The sequence below is a fragment of the Crocodylus siamensis genome, chromosome 2 (genome assembly GCF_052110815.1).
Source record: "Crocodylus siamensis isolate JL-2025a chromosome 2, ASM5211081v1, whole genome shotgun sequence".
In the NCBI taxonomy this organism is placed as follows: Eukaryota; Metazoa; Chordata; order Crocodylia; family Crocodylidae; genus Crocodylus; species Crocodylus siamensis.
Genome location: NC_143396.1, coordinates 99,604,694 through 99,622,883, shown reverse-complemented (window position 1 = coordinate 99,622,883; position 18,190 = coordinate 99,604,694). Strand labels below are relative to the sequence as shown.

Below are 18,190 nucleotides of genomic sequence, written 5' to 3'. Positions count from 1 at the left end.
GAAGAAACATTTCAAGGACTCCCTCAAGCCATCCTTGAAACATTTCAACACTGACCCTAAGCCTTGAGAAGATCTCATGATCATTGCACCTGGCAGAGCCTCATCCATACTGGAGCTACAGTCTACGAGTGGAAGGGAACTACTCAGGCAGAGCAGAAGCACAAACTGCATGATTCTCACAACAGCAGTACATTAGCTGTTGATCAGGCAACTCAGAGTGGCATCTCTTGTTCAGTGTACCACAGACAGATCAAAGCACAAGTTGTGGCCTGATCAGCCACTACGTGCTCCCATAAACCAAACCAACCAGTGATATCATGGTCATCTTCAAATTCAAAGGACAAATAACAACAACAACAAAACATTTTTCCAGAATGGGCATAGCTGCTGCTCTTGATCAGGAAACTTTCTTGAACTGAGGCTGTAAGCAGGGAACTGAAGGTAGCTAATATTAAACAATATTTAAATTAAATTCGAATACAGCTAAAAACACTGTCGTAGAAGCTCCCTAGTATGACACTAAACAAGCAAATCTTTAAATCATGAAAAAATAACTATAGTAACTATTTCTATTGTAGTATTCCCCATACATAGGGAGAATGTTCTGCCTCAATGCACATCTGAGATGTGTTTAGAAATCATCACCATTGCTTTATTCCTGCATAGTAACTTCTTTTTCACATTCTAGTCTATGTACAGCTTTAATCAGTTACACCTTCAGGATCAAAGACAATGGCTTTGCAGTCAATTTTTCACTCATCTTTGAATAGGCAGAAAATGTACTTGCACTATGACCCAGGTAATCACTAAAATAAGGATGACCGTATAATCGCTATACGGAGTAAACAACATACTGGTTGAGAACTAAATGGGAAATTTTGCAAACTGTCACGTAAGGTATGTATGTAAGAGAATCAGTACACAGCATTTAGATATTGAAATATGGGGGTGTAGGTTATAGCCATGTTGGTCTAAGGACATGGGCAGAACAAAGTTATTTGGGTGAATCTGATATGTTTTATTAGATAAGATATCAGATTCACCCAAAGAACCTTGCCTGCCTGATATTGAAATATGACACTGCATTATGAGTCTACTACAAATAAAGGGGCTAAGATAAATGGTTACACAATAAACTAATGGAAATTAGACCTTTTGATTATCATAAAAAGGGCAAAGAGGTTATGCTCCCTTAGAAACCCAAGGCGGTACTGCTACCTAGAACTGACTGGAAATTATTTTCCATTCTGGAATTTGTTGACTTCTTGCCAAAAACAACACAAAAAACACAGAAAAAACTGATTGAAAACATATGGTTTAAGTTTGATGAAAAATACAGCAATGAGGAACTACACACACACACACACACGTTGAAAAGCCAGGGTTTGGGGTTTAAAAAAAAAAAAGGTTATGAAGGGAAATTTTCTAAATCATCCTTTGCAGCACTCAACAATGAGATCTTAGGAGTGCGGGGGGAGGTTTCCACATAGGCATGAAGAGCACATTCAAAATCTTCTTTAAAGAATTAATGAAAAGGGCATATAAATATAGCACAAAGCTAAATTATACAGGGTAGATATGCTACAAATTGTTGGCATTCTTCCATTCATACACTTCCCAATTACTTGTGCAATTACTCATCTAAACTTACTCTGGATAGCTGACAACCAGAAGCAACAGTCAGCAGATGCTCTTTAAATTTAGAGTCAGCTGCAAAGAGAAACCAACTAAAATTGCATAATCCTAGTCAGTTTCCCTTTAAAGCCTACTCCATGTGTAAAGCATTAGCTCCTGGCTGTTGCTGTCAACCTGGCAACAAGGGAGGGGGAGAAAGGGAGGGAAAGGGAAAGAAACAAGATGCAAAAGCAAACAAGATGAAAAGCAGGTACAGAGCAGACAGAGAAATAAAGGAGGCAAAACAGGGACAAGTAATGGAAGCAAAAAAGGTGTAGAAAAGGGAGAAAAAATAATGGAAAGGAAAATGGAATGAAATCAAATGGAGTCAGGACAGAAGAATGCAAGATCTGAAAAAAAGATGAACGGGGAAATGCTTAAGGCAGGGGTGGGAATTATTTAGGCCCGGGGAATGCTGACCTGGCCTGGCAGGGGAGGGGTGGGAGGGATGGTGGAATTGATCCAGTCTGGCCCCAGACCCATCCATCCTGCACCCACCACTGGGAGCACTGGGCAGGGTCTCCATGGAAACCGACCCAGCACCTCTGCCATCGAGGTGTGCTCAGTTGCATGGATGGGATGGCACTGCAGGTGATCAGGGAACAGGGTCTGGGAGCAGGACCAGTAGGCATGGCAGGGATTGTGGGGTGGTAACAGTGCAGGGCCAGGGCTTGAGGCAGAGCCACAATCTGCTCCCCACACATCCCTGTGATGGGTGCTGGTTCTGTAGGAAGAGATGTACAAGGAGAGGATTGTGGCTCTGCCCTGGGCCCCAGTGCTCACCGCACTGTCACCACCCACCCGTAGCCCCATCCCATCCGCCCAACTGAGCATGCCCTGCCTACAGGGGTCCCATCCCAGTCTCCATGGAGAACCCGCCTGCCCACCCACCTAGTCTGGCACCCCCAGTGGTGGCTGTGGGGTGGACAGGTCAGGGTGCCAGGGCAGCAGCGTCCGGTTAGACAGCAGCAGTGGAGATGCAGGCAGCAGCAGCTGGGCAGAGAGAACTGGTACTAGGGGGACTGTCAAGAGGCTGAGTCCAGCTGCCATGTCACCCCATCCCACTGTGCACCCATGGGTGGCAGGACCAGCTGCACACACCACACCCCAGGCTGCCCCCCACACTTAAGCCATGTGGGACCAAGGGACCTACCATAGGCTGGACAGAATCAATTGGCAGCCGAGATTCAGTCCATGGCCTGTATTTGGCCCATGCCTGGTTTGAGAGAGAGAGAAAGAGAGAGAGAGAGAGAGAGACTATATTGTCTCATATATCACACATTGTTTGGGATGGCAAAATGAAGAAAAGATTTTCTCCAAGCATGGCTGAATACTGATGGCAGGGGATCCTGACTGCAGCAACCGTGACTGTGAGAGAACCAGTACTGTGGCTCTGATCCTGAACTCTACCCTTTATTCCCAAGGCTGGCAGAGGGTGAAGCATGACAACCATCTTGCAGTGATGTCTGCATCCCACTTTCTACTCCAGGGAAAAAATAAATTAGCTCCCCCACTTAAGACATGCCCCCCTATTTTGAAGGCTGAGTTTTGGGAAAAGAGTGTATGTGGTTTTTAATATGCAAGTAAATACAATATTAAAAAACAGGTTCTGGTTAACCTTCTTCTCTTTTCTTGAATCACTTAGATCGGTAGCTGGCAACCTATCCAACCTGTAGGCTAGAAAAACCCAGTTCTGACACGTCAATGGAGCAGGCTCCCTAAAGCCTGATTACTGACACAGGCAAGGCCCCCCACCACCACTCGAATGCCACAAAACCCCCCTGGGCTCCACAGACCAGATCCAGCCCCCAGGTCCTATGTTGCCAACCCCTGATTTGGATGACGACTTGAGTTAGTGCTATGCTAATACATGGGGGGGGAGAGGGCTTGTAGGAAAAAGAAAATATAGCTTGATAAAATTGTAAAATACATTAAGAATAAAGTAAAATTTTACAAAAGGCATAAGAAGGAGAAGCATATATTTTATAGAAATACAAACTGTAGTCAGATTGAAGTATGAACTCTTCCTGCTTTAAAGGTATTGTCTGACTAAAATCACATATTTTCAACAGAAAAATGGCCACATATTTAACAGGATACAACAATTTCTGAAGGAATAAAGAAAAAAAAGGAGACAAAAAAAATACACTGTAATAGACATTAATGCAACTGCAGCAAGAAAGGTATAAATATTTTGACTAATACAGCAGAAAATCAGGACAAAACTTAAAAGAAGTCAGATCACCTTGGATAGTGCTATAACCCTCCTGCATATATCTTGTTTTGTTCTGTTTTTAACTAGTGGAGCTTATTAGACAGCTAGAACATTGATCATGGAATATTTTAATTTCTTGGATAGTGACTGAAATAATTATGACATAAAATCTTAATACGACAATCTATTTACAGGATTTCAAATAATTATTTTAATCTGCATTTGCTTTACTGAACAGACATTTTAGTATTTTATGCTTACTCTTAGGAGTCAAGTAAGCTAAAGAAGCATGAAGTTAGAAGGAACACCTACTGTGGACACTTGAGTCCAGGTGCTGCTACAGTGAAATCAGGACTGGCCAATGTAATCCCTAACCCATTTAAAAGAATATGATCATGATGGCAAAACATCCGTACTGTCTCTTCCAGTCTAGGATTATAAGATCAAGCAATAAATAAAACCGTTTAAAGTAGAGGTGTACCTATATATTGGTCGCATATCAGCCTGGCACCAATAAAAGGAAAATTAACATTATCAGCTATCAGCTTCTTTTTGGCCAGTGTAGCCAATAATGTCACTGATAAATGCCACACATATGCACGCAGGTGCACACATGCACAGGGCCAGGAATGCAACCTGGCAGCTAGGACAGCAGTGTCCTGCTAAGTCTGAGAGGGGAAAGGGGCATGGGGGAGGGAAATGGCATGAATGGGCCAGACTGAGGTCCCAGGGCAAAGGAGTGAGGCAGGGCCTGGGGTGGAGGGGAACCTCAGCCCCTGCTTCCCCATGGAGTCCCAGGACCTGCACAGCAGGAAGCAGCCAAGACAGCCAGCTCCATTGCATAACACTTCCCCCAGTGGCACTTGAGTATAGGAGCTGCACATGCACCATGGCGAGCTTTGTGCAAGATGTGGGCTGGCTGGGCCACTCTCCTCGCCCCCATGTACAGTGCTGGCCAGAGCCATGCACTACTGGGCGGCATGGCCTGCACCAAACACAAACACCCTGAGCACCCAACAGCTGTTGCTGCTGCTGCTAGTAGAGGCTTTTCACCATGGGAAGAGTGTGTAGGGAGTCCCTACACCCCACCACCCTCCCTCACACCCACACTATTCTCACCCAAGCTTGGCACTCCACTGACTTCCTGGACATGGGGTCCATACTGCTGCCACCCCCAGCCCCATGTTCCATACTTCTGCCCAGCTGCAGCTCCCCCCTCCGCCCCTGCCACTTCTCTATCTGATGTCTGGTGTAATTGGGACACTGGGGAAGCCAAGCAGGTCCCCTATCGGCTGCAGCAGTGGCAGCAGCAGTCCCGCTTGAAAGATGCATGCTGGCTGGGCCAGGTCCTTCCGTGCATGAGGTATGAGTGAGGCACAATAGGGCATGTTGTGCGGGGTGGGGGAGGGGGGTATATGTGGCTGCCTCGCTCCCACCCTCCTGGGCAAAAGGGCTGGGTGGGGTACAATTAGTTGGTGTGCACTTGTGGGCTGGATGAAATTGCCTGGCAAGCCAGATCCAGCCCGTGGGCCATATTTAACCCACCCCTGGCCTATCCCAGCCATACCCGTTATCTCTCATGCATCTCATGTATTCAGCGTCCCCACATCTCATGTATTTGGCATCCTTGCACTTCAAAATGGCAGCGGGGGCACTTTAACTAAAGCTTGTTGAATGAGCTTTAGTTAAAGCGCCCCCACCACCATTTTGAAGCGCGGGATGCTAAATACATACTTTAGAGTGGCTCTCATTAAAGTGCCCCCCCACCCCATGCACACCTCTGGAGCACATGTAATGATGCGCTTATAGACTAACTCCTTTAAACTTGTAAGCTACAAGAAACTTTGTCAGACACTACGAATGGACTTGCAGAGAGTAGGGATAATAAATAGAAAGGATAGAGAAAGGCAGATGAAAGGATGTAAAGGGTGAAGGTGGGTTAAACAGATGCCAAAATATAAATAATGCATTTGTAAATTATATTGCAGTAGTGTTTAAGTTGCCTTAAAGACAACAGCATTTTCATCAGCATTTATATTCATTATACCTGGGGCAAGAGTGTTGCTCTGAGATATCCCTTGAATTGAATTCATGAATTGAAGGTCATCCTCCATAGATAAATCTAAATAATATATCAGGAACAACTGGCTGCAGTCTTCTAAAAAAAAAAAATCAAACCAACAACCACTTTTCCACTGAACCACGATGAGTTGTCAGAAGAGCAAGGTCTCTCAGATGCATAGACAAAATTTCATCTTGAAATTTTAAAAACGTGGTAGAGGCCTTTCTTTGTATTGAGTCAAAAGTTTGATTTTTCACTGCAAAATGACTTCACACACACAAAAAAAAATGACAGCATACATCTGAAAAGTTGAAATTGGAACAAATGATTCATTTTTACCTAAATGAAATATTTTGATTGACAGAACCTGTGAAATGAGATTTTTTCCTAGAATTTCATTTCATTTCTGATTTCAGTTTTGTTCTACTGTAGAGTGGAACACTTCTTAAAATCATGGAATTTCCCACAAAACAGAAATTCCAGTTCTCCCCACATATTTATCAACCATTTTGCTACTTTTGCCTTGAAGTAATTTAATCTATAAGCCATTCTGTCTTCCCTCGAATCATGCAACATGGCCAGAGTCGTTACTGGTCAGCACTAAGACCCGCGCAGTACTCTGTTAACTTGCATCCCTCCCACACCCTGTACCTTTCCTGAATGGCTCCAGCTCCAGCAGTGTGGAAGGGCAGATGTCAACATTTTTGTCACCGACAGATGCTGAATGGCCAAAAGAACATTTTTGGCAACAAAAAGCAAGCTACATTTCCCCAAGCAGCAGAGAATTTCCATCTGCTGCTTTTTCAGTGCATGCCACTATCACTTCTCTGCCTTCTCTGCGGCTGGAACTGGCTCTGAAGCTGCTACAAGGAAGGTAAAGGGTGCAGGGGCAATGGGACAGGGAATGCGTTGGCAGTGCCCAGGGCCTGTGCCCTACTCCCTCATCCATTGATACGCTACTGAACATGGTGGTTATTAAGTACTGGCCATTTTAAACTACCTGTTCCTACCTGTGGATACTTTCAGAATAAAATATTATCCCTAAATACATCACTTCTGTTTTACTAGCCTTACTTTTACTATCATTTAGCTGCATATGGAGACCCACAATCACTCTAAAGAATCCTGTGATATTTTCTTGGAAAGCTGGTATGCAAAAATAAGCTCTAAAGCACTGTACTATCACTAGAATATATACTGTGGAGACTAATCCTGCATTAGCCAAGCGATGGATTACACAAATGAGTGGGTCCTTTCCATATCTAGTTTATATGATTCAATGATGGTATTGTCCCCCTGTCTCTATCAAACAAGCAGCCAAGTACCTAACACTCAAATGTAGCTGAAAGTGCAGAAATTGGCCTTGTCTGAAATGAATACTGTTTCTATGTAGGTCTGCCATGCAGAAGTTATTGGAATGTGGTAAAGCACTTGGACTATACCTCTATAATAATCAAACTCTTCATCATCCTGGCTGATGGTGTACAGGAGGCAGGGGTCAATTGAAACTCAGGCTTCTCGCATGATAGTGTGCTCCCTGATTTGCCAAACGAACTAGATGAAATAATGGACTCTTTCAGTCCTTTTGTTACATTTGAAAATAGTGTTTCTTTTCTTTTACAAGGAAAGAACGCTCTCAAAGTGCCAACAGTTAAGCAGCCTCATTTTTATTTCTTCTGTTTAAAGCATTCCAGTGGTAATGCATGCTGTTGTACAATGCAAACAGGGGTCACTGCAGAAATACATCTGTGTCAGTTAATGAGCCGCAACTATGTTAAAGTAACAGTGACAGACTGCACTGTTACAATATCATAACCAGCCTTACTAGCTAATATCATTGGAATGCCAAATTACTAATGACTACAAACAAACAATAAGAGATAACTGCTGCAGTTGTAAGCCACTCTTTCAAAAACAGTATACAAAAATGCCCTGCAAGATTAATCACCAAAGGTGGGAAGCAATGCTACTGCGGTCTTATTTCAGAGGAAGCTTTCCTTCGTTTGATTCAAACGTACTTTCTGCAGATAGCTCAACGGAATAAATAAAATATGCAGAATTTAGCAACTGTATAAGCAATATGCTGAGGAATGGCTAGTGTGGTGTTTCAGATAACTGGAGGGTGAAAGGAGAAAAGACATCACTTTTTGGAACTCGCAAGGCAAATTTGAAGGATCAATAAAACTAGAAATTTTGGAGGGTCAATGTAATCTACAAACCAGACATGTGAACCAATACTTACTGCTTTAATGGGCTGACCACAAATCCTGATCCAAAGCCCATGGAGCTCAATGGGGGTCTCCTCCTTAAGTTCAATGATCCTTGAAGCTAGCAATTAAGCTGTTAACTTAAGAGATTCAGATTAAAACAAGAAGTTTTCAGCAAACTGAAGTAAATTTTCTAAGAGCAAAATTTAATGCCAGGACAGCTATGACAAATACTTTTCCTTGTGCCAGCTTTCAATGTAGCTACCCCTGAATTTAAAAGGCACAGTGGATGAGTTGAGTAGCTTTTTCTTTCATCTTGAAGAACACAGAATTGGTGCTAGTTTGCTGTTCTACTTGGGTCAAACTCATCCCATCCTCTTACAACTTAATTAAGGCTGAGGGAGTTACAAGAATGATGAATTTGTCACCAATTCTCTCTCTCACAAAGTCACTTCACCATCAGATATAACTGACAGTGTCTACTAAAGAGAAGCCCAAGACTAGAATACTAGCAGAGTTAGAGCTCTGAAGTAAGGTTCCCTGGCATCTGAGCAGGGAAGCTTATTCAGTGCCTCTCTGCACTGTGATTACTTCAAGTGAGTGTTATAAATTCCTTACTTCAATAAGCACTGTGTGGGATTTTCAAAATGGCTCAAGTATTTGGGGAGTACAAGACATCTGCACAAAAATGCCAGTGGGATTTGCCCCCCCCTAATTATTTAAATACTTTTGAAAATATAACCCTAAATTCACTCAGCAATATAATGTGAATATTTTCACACATTTTCCTGGCTCAGTTCAAGAAACTGTAAGCTAATTTCAGAGTTTTCAGAAGCTCTAAAATCCAAATGCAAATTTTATATTAAGCAAAATTAACTATCTTCCTGTAATTGCAAAGGCCAGTTGTGAAATGAAAGTAGATATTATTGAATTAAATCTCAAAACAATCCAAAGGGATAAATATTCAACTCCAGTCTCTTGGTTTGTGTTCCCTAAAACAGGTCCATAAATATTTGCTTTCCCAAAAGTCTGTAAAATTCTATTTTAATCAATGCTTAAATGGGCATCTGGGTAGGGATCTGGGACACCACCTTTCTAGGGGATACACACTGAGATATTTGCATTTCCACAATTTTTTTTTAGACAGGCATAAATCCAGATATCATGGCTGAAGCAGACTGAAATGTGGTTCTATAAGCCATATGTTATTTTGTGGGTTGTCAAAGTCAAATACTACAAGAATGAGGTTGAAATGAAAGCTCTTAGAATTGATTTTACTTGGCTGGTTGAAGCCACAGCCTTTATAGGTGTTAAGCGTAGTTAGTATGTTTAATTCTGTTTTTAAATAATAAATACAAATAACTTGGTGTTAGCATTATGATTATCTGGCAAACCAACAAAAAAAAAAAGTGAATACAGTTTTGGATTCCATTAACAAAAGCACTCATGCACCAAAAGGAGATGTAACTACTGTGCTGGGCACTGGCTACATACACTTCAGCTCGTCTAGTTTTGAACACGGTATTATAAGAAAGATGGCGAAACGATGAGTGATGAAGATAATGAGGTTACAATGAAGGCCACGAAGAAACACTGAGGGGCCTGGGCATGTTTAGTTTGGAGAAAAGATTTTGGAAGGAGGGGGAAGGAAATAAGTTTTGAAAGACTACCATAAAGCTGAAAAAATATATTCCCTTGCCAGGGCAAGACATGAGGCAGCAGGTTTAAGCTGCATCAAAGAAAATTTTGAATTTAGATCAAATCTTAGGGACAACTTCTTATCTTTGAGAACAGTAAGACAGTAGAACAAGCTGCCTAGAGAAGCTCCTCCAAGTGAGAAACCCACTAGCAAGCCAGCTTTAAAATAAGCTAAAATAAATTCATGAGCAGAGACATATTAATGGGTGGTGCCATTAAGATGCAAGGAAATGCCACTGCTTCCAAAAAATGATTTAGAAGGAGAGACTTAGGACTATGAAGCCAGAGATGAATTCCTGGTCTCAGTGAAGTCACCAGGAGTTCTTACTAAAAAAAAATTCTCTTATAACAGCAACAGTGATTGGCAGGGATTGACGAGAGCTACTTCCACATATTGAACCCTGGAAACGTTGCTGACAGCGAAGAGCTCCCAAATTGACAAAAACGCTAAAGCGCACAAAATTAAGATACAGACACTGTTTTTGTCATATGAAAGAAGCAGTGACTGGCAAAAATTCTATCTAAACATTATAGCCATTTAAAAGATCCATGTATTATTTTCTTCTTGTTGAAAACAGGACATAATATACATTTAAGCATATATGATAACATATAGATTCATGTAACATACTGTACAAGCAGAGTACAAAGTGGCATTCAGATTTTCTGACTCACGCATGCCTGCTGGAGAACACTTACAATACTTATTATTCTAAACAAAAGTAGTGGTTGTATCCTAGTTGCAAATGATTCAAATCCAATAACACAATGTTGATAGTACCAAGGACCCAACGTGACATTTCTTCAATCTTGTAAATTATGTTGATTTCAACTACATTTTTATTATTCGTACTAGTTATGTAATATGATTCATGTGTATAGAGTGCATGGCATTAAAAATAAAAGTATGCACAGCAGTTGCCAATGCATACTTTAAACCTAAATAAGTGCTACTTCATTTCAAATGAAGGGAAAAGGAGGAAGAACACTCAGGACCCTAATTGACATTATGAAATATTATCCTCAAAATAATCTCTTCTTAGGGAGTTTTGCTTTATGAACAGTTCCTTGTTTTCGAGTCAAAACAGTTTCTGAAGCTTACAGAAATTCTGCTAGTTATATTCTTCCATGGTTTAAAAAAATGTAAATGAAAACCAAGCACATTCCAGCCAAGAGCTCCTGTGTTCTACTGCAGCTCATTATAAGTTGAAATAGCCCATTTTTAAAAAAATCTTCAGCATGTATAACGAAGATGCAGAGGGATTCTGTTCTAGCAGAAGTATAAACATTTCTTCAAGAAAGTTTGGGTTCTGTGAAGGTAAAGATCCCAGTACTACCTTGTTTCTGAGGTTTGTTTGTGTATGTACAACTAGTGATCCATACTTAGGCGTGGCAGGATTTGATTTTTTAATCAGTAATATTGATTTCACCTGACACTCCAGACTGATGGAAAAATATTTGTTGATAATCATCAAAATTCACAGGAAGGGGACACAAAAGAAATCCACGATGTGGGTAAGAAGTCCAGGGAGGGTAAGGGGGGCAGTGTGTGCATACACACACGCAAAATTATGGTGGCTGCTGCAGGGAAGGCGAGGGGAACCCTCCCTGGCTTTGTCACCCACGCATTTCTCCTCTGGCAAAAGCTCGGACAGCTGCTGTAGGAGCCGGGAGCCGTGCTGGGTAGGCCTGCTCTGGGAGCAGGGGTTGGATGGGCAGGGCTGTTGTTAGCCTGGAGCCCAGTGGCTGCTCACTCTGCCCAGGTCCTAGCTGGGGACTGGGCACCAAACTCCCGGTGAGCCCAGCCCAGCCCTTGCATGGTTTTACAAATGTATAACCAAATGAACAGAATGTTTTAAAGCAAGCATGTTTCATTGATTTATGGATATTTACTTTTTATATTTTAACATGTGATTTTATAAAGATTTTAACAGTATACTGTTATTTCTAAATTGCTCCCACGCCCCTAATTTTGTACAACTCAGAAAATTTAAATCAATAAAAATCAAAAGCAATGCGATAAACAAACAATTTTAGCTGTCAAAATTATTAAAAAATAAAAATCAAATTCTGCCACGCCTATTTATAATCATCTTAGCACAGAGCAAATAATAAGTAAAATATCCTCAAGTTTAAGTATCAACTATTAAAAAAAAAAATCTTATAATTCCATCTTTTAGGCACTACTGATAGGTTTTTAATCAGAGTTTACAACTGAACAGATCTGCTAAAGAGCCAAACACAAACACACACATTTGGTAAAGTTCAGATTGGTATGTAAATTTATTGCACAGATCAAGATGGTCTGAACTCTGGGTTTTGTTTCTGCCCCTTTTAGCTATATGGAAATTGCATCTCAGATTTTGGATTGGCCCCACAGCATTGTTAACAAATGACAAATGCTAAGAGTAAATTAGGAACATGTCACACATATAGACTGTCATTAGTTTTGTGAACAAACATATGACTAACTCCCTGGTATCTTCCACTAAATCTAAAGCTAATATTATTTAAAAAACAAGAAAAATAGAAGAACAAGCAGTAATTCACTACCTGTTGCTAAAATGCACACCCGACTTCCACAAAAAGGCATTTTAAATTTTTCCTCCTTGTTACTATCATCAAGAAAAAAATCTCTCTTAAGGGCTCACTACACATTCATCTGAAATCAGACCTCCGACATCACTGTGATGTTTACTTATCACCTGATACGAAGATTACTGATAAGCTTTGAATCAGGTTCTTGGAGAGTGGGATTTTAATGTCATGTTACACTTGAGTTTTGTACATATCTAGTATTCTGATTCCTCTGTTTGGGACACTGAAAAATGACAAGTACAGTTCTTAGGGTTTGTGAAAAAGCTCCATGATAGGGTTACATATTCAATAACTATTTTTGTTTCTAAAGCACCTGGTAATCTACCCTCTAATACAAATGACAATAGATTATCTTCCTGCAATATCCTATAGATTTTGATGAACAGATTCTAAGGTGAGAAAGAAACTCTACCCTGAATCCCAGCAGAATTTGCAGGCATAGTAGAAAAAGTAATTTAAGTGACTAAATGAAAGGCTGATCAATAGGCATCCTAACTGTATAACAGACAGTATGCATGTGTGATGTCAGCAGTTTGGAAGGAGGAAAAAAAAAAGAGTTTCGGGGAGGGAAGAGCTGCAAGATGAGACACTAATGTGGCTGGGAGACACCGCAATATGAAGATGATAAAGGAGAAGCTGGGGCACTAAAACAAGACTGCAGGGCAAGTAAGAAGAGGTGAAATGGTATAAAGCAGGAGAGAAACAACAAGAGAAACTGACATGCCAAAAAAAGGAGGCAGAAGAAATTGGAGAGGAGAATTGTAGAGAAAAGAAAGCAAAAAGTAACAGTAAATTCCTTTGCGAGTAAGGGGCGGGAACCACTAGTTCATTACGAAGCTGGGAAAGAGAAGTTCTATAAAGGAAAGTCAGAGTTCATTTGATCTAATTCATGAAGGCTGAAAAGAAGGAAGGATAAAGAAGAAGAAAAAGTAGCTTGATATCATTTGTTGTAGCTTTTAAAATAGGAACTTCAGCCACGTCAGCTCTGCAAGCTGCACATACTGATCTGAGAGACTATGAACTCAAATCATCTTTCCAGCTTGTCTGATGATTTACACCATGGTAAGATGAATGTAAAAACACTAACAACTCAGAATGGTATCAGTTATGATTTTAAGCATGTTTACATTTGCTTTGCCCTCTCTCTGGATAGTAACATACAGTTAAGGATGAACCAGATTCTCTCTCTCTACCCAGATACAATTAGGCTAGGGCTGTCCAGCTTCTAAGACCTTGTGGGCCACAGCAGTGTGGGCCATACCAAGTCAGCTACAGGCAGCTGGGCAGCACAGACACACCCCTTTGCCCCAGTTGCTCCTCATGGACACCCCCCACCACCACGGCATTGGGCCTTCCTCTGCTGCTGCACCGCACATGTGTAATTCCCACCCTCCTGCTGCAACACGCATCCTCACAGACAGACCTTGCATTGGTATGACATCCCTCTCACCGGTACAGTCCAGACTCATTCTCAGCTCCCTGTGCTACATTGCACTGCCCCAGTCCTGGCACAAGGAAGGAGGGGAAGCCTAAGACTGCCTGCTGTTGCAGCTGTTATTCCAGCTGCAACAGAGGTGTGGGGGAGGGAAGCTACAGCTGAGTGAGAACCTAAGGGTTGCAGCTTAATTCCTTGTGGGCTGCATGTGGCTTGTGGTCACCAGCTGGACGGCTCTGAAACAGGCAGTACATAGTATCTCTACACCCCAAATTCTTTCCTTCCCCCTTATCATACCCAACCATAAAATGGCATTTTCATTGTGCCAACAATAGGATTTTACTGAGGTAAACTCATGAACTTTGCTCTAACTTCACAAAACACAAGTCTTCACATTTTCCAGTGAAAACAGAAATTCTGCATTTAATTTGAACAATATATTAACTTCAATCCACAATAGTTTGACTGATCATAGTGTACCAGATTAAAAAAAAAAAAAAGACTTTAATTTTATTCCAGCATTTAGAGTCACACGGTTAGGTATTCTGATAAAACCCAGCAGTCCTAATGGACGCAAGTTCAGTACTTGAAAAGAAGCTTCTGAAAAGACTACAAGGAGTCAGGTATCACAATTGGAGTTCCCCTGTTGCTAAAAGCTGAGACAACTTCCAGTAACAAAGACTCTTTGCTTCACCCCTTTTGGACTTGAACCTTTGAATTTAGATTGTTTTATCCACTCTTTCCCAATAAAACAACATTTGTGTGGGAAACGAGCTTAGTGCATTCTTTAGAAACCAGGCAAGCCAATAATTGATCCAACATGTTGGCAGTTTCAGAGAAACTTATTAGACACAAACAAATGATATTTTGTGTTGAAACAGCCTGAACTTGGAGTACCTATGGATGTAAAGCCCCTCATTAAATAACGTTAAATAACCTGTAATATTTACAAAAATAAGGGGTAGAATTTGACCAGCTACCTAACCATATGCAGTATATAGAGAACAGTCAAAAATATTAGGAGGGTAGGAACTTCTAATCATAAAGAAGCCATGAAAAGTCCTGAGGAACATTATGATCTTTAAAAATAGCCTTCCACTGATCCAATCTACCACTTCCAAGGTGTATGAACTTGCTCAGGTGAACAGTTGCTCTCAAAGAGAGAGTGCAAGAGGTTCAAAGTATACTGTTTGCTAGTAACTCTACTACTATGTTACTAACAACTTCCTTTTCCACTCGTCCACTCTGGGTCATTTATAGCATTAAAAATGTCATTAGAAATATCAGGTTTTGCATCCTATGTGTTACAATTTATCCCCAACTCCACTCAGATTCAATAGGCATGAAACACCTGGGCACAATTAACCACTAGATGCAAACCCAGACTCATATTTCCCAAATAGCTGGCATTTCAGTCACCATAGAATGGACTCTTGGCACACAAGACCAATGACCCTTGGCAGAAAACTGTCCCTAAAAATAAATTTGATTAGTTGTTCCTACAAACAACATTATTTTGGATCAAACCTTGTAGGGATTGTGACATGTAGGCTTCCCACCTTGAGTGGCTTGGTCACAAAGCCCAGCCCTACAGGGTCTGCTGTGCCCTGACTACCTAGCAAAGGTCCTTGCAGGGTCATGCCCAGAAACACCCCCCAAGTCACTCCAAACTTTACCACCCTCCAATGACACCCACGACAGTGCATAAGTCCTGGCCGCTGTCTTGTCCAGCAGCATCCATGTAGCACCCAGGAGCCCGTGAACCCTGCAGAGGACAGGAAAGGAGGTAGGGAACCAGGAGGTGACAGGGGCACGCCCAGCAGCTGCTGCCAGCAGTAACCTGGGACATGTCAGTCTGTGGGAAGGGATGGCAGGGCAGACCAGGGGGCCCAGCCCAGACCCTCCCACTCCATGACATCACCCCAACTTGCTGGGACCGTACCCTGGGCAGCAGGCTCCAGGGTCACTGGGGGGTGACAGGGATGGAGGAATAAATGGATGGAGGGATGAATGAAGGGAGAGACAGCTGGAGGGCTGAATCAATGGAGGAAAAGATGGAGGAATAAATGGAGGGATGAATGGATGGAGAGATGGATGGTGATGAATGGATGGAGGAAAAGGAGGAATAAATGGAGGAATGGATGGATGGTGAAGATGTGAGAACTGGAGGAATATGTGGAGGAAAGGATGGATGGATAGACCGGGATGAATGGAGGAATGGATGGGTGGTGGGATAGATGGAGGAATGAATAGAGAGAGGGAGGGATGGGGGATGAATAGAGGAATGGATGGGTGAAGGAATGGATGAAGGGATGAATGGAGGGAGGGAGGGATGCGTGGGTGGAAGGATGGATGGACGGGGATGAATGGAGGACTACAGGAATGGATGGGTGGCAGGACAGATGGAGGGATGAATGGATGAGGGATGAATAGAGAAATGGATGGGTGGCGGGATAAACGGAGGGCTGGACGAAGATGAATGGACGGCCAGGTGGAGAGCTGGGTGAAGACGACGGGCCGAAGGGGAGGGAGCCCGGCGGAGGCTGCGGGCCGCACTCACCGGCGTGGGGCATGGTGACGGTCTCGTTGGCGCCGGCCGCGCCCACGTTGTAGATGACCACGGCCGAGGCGTTGTGGGCGGCGGCGTGGCGGATCTTGTCGCGGTAGCTGCAGTTGCCCCGCGGGATGAGCGCCACCCAGGCGCGGGCGGCGGGCGGCGCGGCGAAGCGCGTGGCGGGGTCGCAGGCCAGGCGGTCGTGGGCGGCGGGCAGCACCACCTGGCCGCGCGCGTCCTGCTTGGGCGAGTGCTCCCCGTAGCGCCCGCACTCGCTGCGCTCGCTGCGCGGCTCGCCCCCCGCCGCCGGCTCGGCGTACGTGATGTTGACGAAGGCCGTGTACCACTCCTCCTTCTCCGCCACCGTGAAGTCCAGGCAGAGGAGATGCACGAAACAAAAGGACAGCAGCCATGTTGAGAGCGCCAGGTTGCGGCACGCCTGCATCAGCCACGCGGCCATCGCCCCCCGCGGCCGGGGCTGTGCAAGGGCACGGGCCGGGGCCGGGAGCGGGAGCGGGGCAGCCGCGCCGGGCTGCCTACTGCATCCCCGCGCCCCGCGCCCGCCCGCCCGCCGACATGCACCGCGCGTGCGGAGCGCGGAGGCGGGCCGGCCGGGCCGGGGGAGCCGCGGGCAGGAGGAGCTTCCCGGTGATGTCAAGCGCCCCGGCGGCTGCGGCTGTGCTGGGCGCTGAGGAGCAGCAGCGCCCCCTGCTGGGAGCCGGGCGCGGATCCCGGGCTGTGTCCGAGGTCGCGGGTTGCCACAGTCCCAGCGCCGGCCTGAGGCGGGTCACCCCGAGCCAGCCCCCGCCCCACACGGCCCTCCGCTAGGCAGTACCCAAGCCGGCCTCAGCCCCGCATTTTGCCTTCTTTCCTACCCACAGGTTCGCAGCAGGCTCTTCGGTGAGACGTGGTATTTGGTATTAGATCCTCACACATTTGCATTTTCACAGCCCTGCATTTTGCCTTCTTTCCTACCCACATGGGTTCGCCTGCAGGCTCTCCCTGTGCCTGCCCTGTGTGCCTGAAAGCTTGCAAACAGCAATTGTCCAACTATTTAGTTGGTCTAGGAAAAGATATCGGGGTATAAGTTGTAGCTGTGTTGGTCTAAGGAGAACACAGGCTGCTAGTCCAACCCTTGGTCTGAGGCAGAGTCACCCCTATACAACCCCCAGGGCCAGACACGGGCATGGGCGAACCAGGTGGTCACCCAGGCCTGGACAGAAAGGGGGCTTGAAAGCACTAATTTTTTTCCCGTTGTCTAATTATTATTATTATCTCTGGCAAAGGGGGCCCCAATTCTTGATTTGCCTGGGGCCACCAGTAGTCTAGGTATGGTGCTGACAACCCCCCACCCCACACAACCCTCAGCTAAACTCTGCCTAAGACTGCCTCAGCCCTGCATTTTGGCTTCTTTTCTACCCATGAGAGCACACATTTCACCAGCACACAGTTCTCCCTGTGCCTGAAGGGCATTTGTGCCCAAAAGCTTGCAAAGAACGATATTCCCAACTATTTCGTTGCTCTAATAAAAGATACCGGGGTATAGGTGGTAGGCATGTTGGTCTATCAATCCAACCACCTGCCTGAGGCAGGATCACCCTTACCCAACCCCACACAGCCCTCAGCTAAACTGTACCTAAGACTGCCTCAGTCCTGACGGGCAAACAATGTTCTTTGGGTAGATGTGATATCTTTTATTAAACCAACTGATCCCCATTGCCACACATTTGCATTTTCACAGATCTGC

The 18,190-nt window shown here is 44.0% G+C and overlaps 1 protein-coding gene across 1 annotated transcript in view; it reads right to left on the bottom strand.

Annotated features, from left to right (window-relative positions):
• RNF150 (ring finger protein 150) overlaps nt 1-17,108 on the bottom strand; it is a 193,371-nt gene extending 176,263 nt beyond the window's left edge. Inside the window, exon 1 of the mRNA XM_090036490.1 lies at nt 16,450-17,108. Within this exon, the coding sequence (XP_089892616.1) occupies nt 16,450-16,903 (454 nt within the window). The 5' untranslated portion in view covers nt 16,904-17,108. The remainder of the gene's footprint in view (nt 1-16,449) is intronic.
• Between the last annotated feature and the right edge of the window lie 1,082 nt (nt 17,109-18,190).